At 48.8% G+C, this 7,629-nt stretch overlaps 1 protein-coding gene across 1 annotated transcript; it reads right to left on the reverse strand.

Annotated features, from left to right (window-relative positions):
* Positions 1-536: 536 nt before the first annotated feature.
* On the reverse strand, positions 537-7,239 carry gpr101 (G protein-coupled receptor 101). Its single transcript, XM_061900017.1, has one exon. It carries the CDS (start codon positions 5,145-5,147, stop codon positions 3,837-3,839), a length of 1,311 nt encoding a protein of 436 aa, XP_061756001.1. The 5' UTR covers positions 5,148-7,239; the 3' UTR covers positions 537-3,836.
* Positions 7,240-7,629: the final 390 nt, after the last annotated feature.

Genomic DNA, 7,629 nt, shown 5'->3' on the forward strand with positions numbered 1-7,629 from the left:
CGCATGGACTTCATTTATAAGTAAAGGTAAGACCATAACAATTTTTTATTAAATGTAATTTTCATGATGGTATCCTTACATCACACTCAAATTTTTAAGAGCAGGCCTAAATTTACCACATGCCTTTGGTAAGTGTCGGAGTGAGAAGAGTTTTTAAATTAATTAGCGCTCCGGCGGCACTTCAAGGAAATACAGTAGTTTAATTTGCCCTTAAAATGTTGTTAAAACACCTACTCATTATTCATTTGCTTTATTTATATTAACACAACAGAATTGTGTGTGTGTGTGTGTGTGTGTGTGTGTGTGTGTGTGTGTGTGTGTGAGAGAGAGAGAGAGAGACACACGACACTTGACTGGGTCCTGGACCCCAGTGTTGTGTGAAAAGGCCCCAAAGTCAAAAAGGTTAATAACCCCTTTTTTTAAACCATTTCAAATGGATATTGTTCATAACAAATTTGAATGGAAGAAAAGATGTATCATATCCAAGATGTCTGCGTGTACAAAAAACAAACCACTCAATGGAGTTGATCTTTTTTTACAATCTGCATCTTTTATGTATAAAAGTACAGGCAACAATTAACCATCAACATCACTCACTTTTCTTCAACACATTTTTTTGGTGGTGCACAAGAAATGATATACAAATACAAAATACATTAAAGTCAACTTTTAACAAAAAGTTTGGCAACACTTTCCAATGGAATAGTCTAGAAGAATAAAGTAGAGATCAGCACATTTGTCTTATCACGGCCGAACAGGTTTTTTCTTCCCTAAAATAGCAAAGCTTTGACAACAGGAAATTACTCAAAATCAGTAGTGATCTTGGACTAAGTGCATCCGCACAGTTTTTACATTTGATTTTACAGCCTTATTCCAAAATAGAAGACATTCATTTTTGTCCTCAAAATTCTACAATCAATACCGCATTATGACAATGTGAATTTTATTTTTTTTTATTTTGCAAATGCATCAAAAATGTAAATACTTAATCACATGTACTTTAGTATTGACATCCTTTGCTAAGTACTTAGTTGACAGCAGTTCCAGCCTCAGGTCTTTTTCAATACGGTGCCACAAACTTGGCACATCTTTCTTTGGGCACTTTCTCTCATTCCTCTTTGCAGCACCACTCAAGCTCCACCAGTTTGGATGAGAAGTGTTGGTTTTTGTCCAGGAAGTATCTGTACATTGCTGCATTCATCTTTCCATCTATCCTGACTAGTTCCTGCAGCTAAAAAGCATCCCCACATCATGATGCTGCCACCACCATGTTTCACTGTAGGGATGGTATTGTCCTGGTCCTGCTTTCTTCCAAACATTCACGCCAAAGACTTCAATCTTTGTCTCATCAGGCCAGAGGATTTAGTTTCTCACGGACTGAAAGTCTTTCAGGTGCATTTTGGCAAACTTTTGACTCCAGGCCTGATTGGTGGATTGTCCTTCTGGAAGGTTCTCCTCTCTCCACAGAGGAATGCTGTAGTTCTGACAGAGTGACCTTGGTCTTGGTCACCCCCTGACTAGACTAAGATGAATGCAGCAATGTACAGAGACATCCTGGATGAAAAGCAACACTTCCCATCCAACCTGATGGAGCTTATTTTGGCATTGTCTTGCTTATTTCAGCAAGACAATGCCAAGCCAGGTGTTACAACAGCGTGGCTTCATAGTAAAAGAGTGCTGGTACTAGACTGGCCTGCCTGTAGTCCAGACATTGAACATATGTGCAGGCTAAAATATGAGGCAAGAGACTGTTGAACAACTTAAGCTGTACATCAAGCAAGAATGGGAAAGAATTCCACTTCAAAAATGTGTCTCCTCAGTTCCCAAACCTGCACTGAGTGTTGTTCAAAGGAAAGGCCATGTAACACACTGGTAAAAATGCCTTTTTTGACATGTGTTGCTGCCATTACATTCTAACTTCATGATTATTTGCAAAACATACCAAAGTTTGTCAGCGTGAAGATGAAAATATATTGTCTTTGCAGTCTATTCAATTGAATATAAGTTGAAAATCATTTGGTTTTTTTTAGCATTTACACAAGGTGACAACTTCACTGCTTTTGTGTTTATGAGCTACAATCTGCTGTTTTGAGGGGAAAGCTGACAGAGAGATGCTTTAAATGTTGAAGAGTGGCAAAGCAGGGTTGTTGAAACTGAGGGTCGGGGGCCCAAAGTCACATCAGGCTTTGAAAAGAAGACAAAATAAGAGAGAGAGTTGAGAGGCAACAAGAATAGAACCCAACTTATTTCACAACTCATCTGACTAAACAATTAAGGGAATTATTCAGTTGCTCACCCAACCGACTGTAGTCTAAACACACTCACACTATGGACACACAAAGTGTACACACAGTCGCACACTATGGACACACAAAGTCTAGGCTGGTGACTAGGATCCTAGACCTCCTTAAAGAGTCCAACACCACTTATGTGGACGTATTGTAAAGGCAACACAATACAATACAGCAGCAGCTCAACTTGAGAGTTAAGGGACTGGAGAGTTTTGCTTTGAGTTGCAAACACAAAAAGTTGTGTAGCAGCAGAAATATTTGGTCTTACTTGCTAACATGGTCTTACAGCTTAAGATGGACACCACCTGGTTTTAGCAACCATTGAAAGGTCGAGATGGAAAAGACCGGAAGAAGTGGATTAGTCTGAGCCAATTAAAGACAGCCAAGTACGTTGAAATAATAACTTCAGGGCGGACATTTATCCATGAAAATATGAAGAAGCTGCTAAATGTTGTGCTTGAAGGAGATGCCTTACAAGTCCTCTGTCCAAGGTCAATGTTGCACGTCAGTTCTTAAATGTCAAGTGAAGTCAATTATATTTATATAGCGTTTTTCTCTAGTGACTCAAAGCGCTTTTACGTAGAGAAAGCCAATATCTAAGTTCCATTTAATGGCACTGGGAACAGGTGACTAAAGTGTCTTGCCCGAGGACACAACGGCAGGGACTAGGATGGCGGAAGCGGGGATCGAACCTGGAACCCTCAAGTTGCTGGCAGGGCCGCTCTACCAACCGAGCTATGCCACCCCAAATAAATAAAAATTAACTATTTCTTCTAAAAAGGTTTTGTGTTTTTTTTGGGGGGGGGAGCACCAATTAAATTGATTTCAATCCATTTCATGGAGAGACATTGATTTGAGATACAAGTGTTTTGAGTTAAGAGCTCCGCCCCAGGCTGACAGTTGAGGAACTGCTGTAAAGTACAAAAAGTAAACATACTTTGGTGCGGTTCGCTTGGCTGTTTGGTCCTGGGACCAAAAGTTGCGTGATAAAAACGATCTAAGGACTTGACCAGGCAGATCTTGGAACAGGTTTTGTACATTCTGGACCTTAGATGGCACCAGCGGCCTCTAAAAACACTTTGAAGACAGAACCTCCGTGTCCGGTCCTTGTAGAACCGCACTATGGTTCACTGGGTCAGTCCCATGACTGCGATCAAAGGACCGCACCCGCAGAGTCCACACTTTTAGACGTAGGAGTACAGTCTAGACCGGGGGTTCCTTACCTTTTTCAACTTTTTCCCCTCAAACTTGAACACTAAATGAGTCATCTTAGTCTTGATCTGCCAATATGTTTGTGAAATAAACAGATTCCCCACTTTGGTCGTCATTTCTACGCTTAAAAGACATCTTAAGCGTTTCTTTTTGCTTGTTGAGATTGTCATGAGTTCCACAAGTGGTGAACACGGGTATTACAACAACATCGGTGAAGAAACGCAGGTCTAGACTCCTGAACAACATTAGGGACTCCAAGGTAAAGGTTCCCAAGCCCATCCCTGGGACTTTTAAAGGTACTTTCGAGCAACACCATAAATGTTCCAAGGAGTTCTACGTACTCAGCTTCCCGTGGACCGTGAGCTCCCTGTCGGAGCTGACGCTGGTGGAGGTGGTGTCCTTGCGACTGTCCCTGGACCTCCTCTCGAACGTGGGGGACGAGGAGGTGGTGCACTCCTCCCAGGTCTGCAGCGGGAAGACCCTGGCGGCCAGGCCGGGCAGGTGGGCCGGCGCCCCGGAGCGGCGGCCTTCCCCGCCCGCGACGGTGAGGCAAGTCTCGGCGGCCGAGCTCTGGCCGGGGCGCCCCTGCTGGCAGAGCATCCCGCAGAGGAAGGCCAGGAACTCCTTCCTCACGCTGCGGTGCATGTACCCGTAGATGTAGGGGTGCAGGCAGCACTGCAGGAAGAAGAGCACCAGGGCCAGGGAGGACAACCACGGGGGCACGTCGGCTCTGGCGCTCATGGAGATGGTGTTCAGGACGCTGTAGGGCCCCATGCTGAGGATGTAGGAGGCCATGATCACGAAGACCACGCGTGCCGCCTTGCAGTGGTAGCGGAAGCGGCGGTGCCTCACCCGAGCGGCCGAGTAGGGCTTGTCCGGAGAGCTGGCCTGCTGCGGTTGGGGTCCCTGGAAGTCCTGCGGGCACGGCTGGGAGTAGGACCGCGTCCGTATGGGGTGGACCAACGCGTTCTGCCGCCGGGCGGCTCGGAACACCATCCAGTAGCAGCCCAGCATGACCAGAACCGGCAGCCAAAAGGAGAAGGTGGCCACCACCACGGAGTAGGACAAGCTGTAGGACCACACCACCGAGCACATCTGGTGGTGCCGGTTGAAGTCGATGGCGCCCCAGCCGTACAGCGGGGGCGTGCTCTGCAGCAAGCTGAGCAGCCAGGTGCAGGCGATCAGGTTGGTGCCCAGGTGAGGGGTCATGCGGGTGGGGTAGGACAGAGGGTGGATGATGGCCAGGTAGCGGTCCACAGAAACCACCATGATGGTGTTGACGCCGGCAAACGCAAAGAGATGCATGAGCACCACCAAGGCTTGGCACAGCCGGGCGTCCAGGGGCCACACCCCGGGCACGGTGGCTGCGATGGCGAAGGGCATGACCAACACGGTCTGGAGGAGGTCGGCCAGCAGAAGGTTGAGGACGAAGCGGTTGGCCACGTGCAGCAGCTGGGGCTTGCGCTGGAACACCAGCAGGACCACCACGTTCCCGAACAAGGAGACGCACACGATGAGGGAGATGAGCGCCATCTTCAGGACGCTGTTGGTCCACGTCGGACTCTGGCCGACCAAGTCCAACTGCGAGTCCCAGGAAGGGTCGGTTACGTTCGGGGCCGGGCCGGGGGCCCGAGATGTCGGCATTCTTGGCGCCGTCAGTTCATCGTGAAGAACCGGGGAGATGTTTCGCTTTCGATTGTCTTTTTTCCATCACCCAAAAACTGTCGGCTCAGGACTCGGACTGCCGCTCAAAAACTGTCTGATCAGCACCCGGACTGGCGCTCAAAAACTGGTCAGCTGAGGACTTGGACTGGTGCTCAAAAACTGTCAGCTGAGGACCCTGACTGGTGCTCAAAAACTGTCAGCTCAGCACCTGGACTGGTGCTCAAAAATTGGTCAGCTGAGGACGTTGACTGGCTCTAAAAAACTGGTCAGCTGAGGACCCGGATTGGTGCTCAAAAACTAGTCAGCTGATGACCCTGACTGGTGGTCAAAAACTGTTAGTTGAGGACCCTGACTGGCGCTCAAAACTGTCAGCTGAGAACCCGGACTGGTGCTCAAAAACTGTCAGCTGAGGACTTGGAGTGGTGCTCAAAAACTGTCAGCTGAGGACCCTGACTGGCGCTCAAAACTGTCAGCTGAGGACCCGGACTGGTGCTCAAAAACTGTCCGCTGAGAACTTGGACTGGTGCTCAAAAACTGTCAGCTGAGGACCCTGACTGGCGCTCAAAAACTGTCCGCTCAGAACCCGGACTGGCGCTCAGAACTGTCAGCTGAGGACCCGGACTGGTGCTCAAAAACGGTCCGCTCAGGACCCGGACTGGCGCTCAGAACTGTCAGCTGAGGACCCGGACTGGCGCTCAAAACTGTCAGCTGAGGACCCGGACTGGTGCTCAAAAACTGTCCGCTCAGGACCCGGACTGGCGCTCAGAACTGTCAGCTGAGGACCTGGACTGGTGCTCAAAAACTGTCCGCTCAGGACCCGGACTGACGCTCAGAACTGTCAGTTGAGGACCTGGACTGGTGCTCAAAAACTGTCCGCTCAGGACCCGGACTGGCGCTCAGAACTGTCAGCTGAGGACCTGGACTGGCGCTCAAAAACTGTCAGCTCAGCACCTGGACTGGTACTCAAAATCTGGTCAGCTGAAGACCTTGACTGGCACTCAAAAACTGGTCAGCTGAAGACCTTGACTGGCACTCAAAAACTGGTCAGCTGAGGACCCGGATTGGTGCTCAAAAACTGATCAGCTGAGGACCCGGACTGGCACGCAAAAACTGTCAGCTCAGGACCTGGACTGGCGCTCAAAAACTGTCAGCAGCTGTCTAAAGGTGCCATACTGGACTAAGTACTTATCACAGGTCCCCCAACAGAAGGTTTAAAAATACTTGTAGTAAACAGACCATCTTTAAGATGTGTAGCGAAGCCTGTGTTTTGTTTCGCTGGTAGCTTGTAAATCCAGCTAAGGGCGGCTAGAGGGGGGGATTGTGCCCACAAAGAAGGAAGTTCTTTCCCGTGAGCGAGCAAACTATTATTTTTTACCTGGCGCCACTAATCAGCTGACCATCAATAAACTTGACCTTCACAACAAAGGTGTAGCAACAATGGCGGCCCCGGCTGTACATTGCTGCTTGCCAGGAGCAAAAAAAGTGCATTTATTGACATAAAGATGACTTGATGTCATTTTGCATGGAAACTGGACCAAGTGGCCGGGTATAGGGAAGTCTGTGCTTCTCTGCTTAGGCTGCTGCCCCCGCGGCCCGACCTGGGATAAGCAGAAGAATATGGACTTGCTGTGACTGACAGGTGATCCCAGCCAGGTGTGCCCGCCCCCTCTCCGCCGGGGTGGGCTCCAGCAGCCTGGACAAAAGACAAGATGTCATGTTTCCGGCGTAGGCTCGCTCATGACGAAGTCCGGAGGCAAAAAGGAGCTCTTTGTTGTCCTCGCGGCTGACGTCTGCAGCCGCGCAGCCACGCTGTCCAAGATGGAGCTCCGGCACGCAGACACGAAGGCGACAACATCGGCTGCTGCCAAAAGGAGGGAGAAAAAAAAAAAAAAAAAAAGGATGTTGATGTATTTTCTCCTCCAGCTCGTCACATCTTCATGTGGTTAAGTGGGCGGGGCCATGCGCGTCTTCGCCCGGCGGGGGTCCTCTCATCCCATCCTAGTCCTCAAATATGGAAGACTATCGCATCCGAGCCCTCGCATCCCATGTCGGGGATCTGACTGCCGCTGTCACGGAGGCTGCACGGCGGGGATGTGACAGCCGCCCCCTCCCCTCATCCCATCACCCCCCCCCCTCTCTCTCCTTTCCGTCTGACATGTTGGTGACGTCATCATCCCTGCACCTAGCACAACACACTTAAGTCATTTATCATTTATCATTAGTAAATATAAGAAAGAAGAGCAAACATTTTTTTTTAAATCAATCAATCAATCAATGTTTATTTATATAGCCCCAAATCACAAATGTCTCAAAGGACTGCACAAATCATTACGACTACAACATCCTCGGAAGAACCCACAAAAGGGCAAGGAAAACTCACACCCAGTGGGCAGGGAGAATTCACATCCAGTGGGACGCCAGTGACAATGCTGACTATGAGAAACCTTGGAGAGGACCTCAG

This window comes from Nerophis ophidion, linkage group LG05, assembly GCF_033978795.1.
Source record: "Nerophis ophidion isolate RoL-2023_Sa linkage group LG05, RoL_Noph_v1.0, whole genome shotgun sequence".
Lineage (NCBI taxonomy): Eukaryota > Metazoa > Chordata > Actinopteri > Syngnathiformes > Syngnathidae > Nerophis > Nerophis ophidion.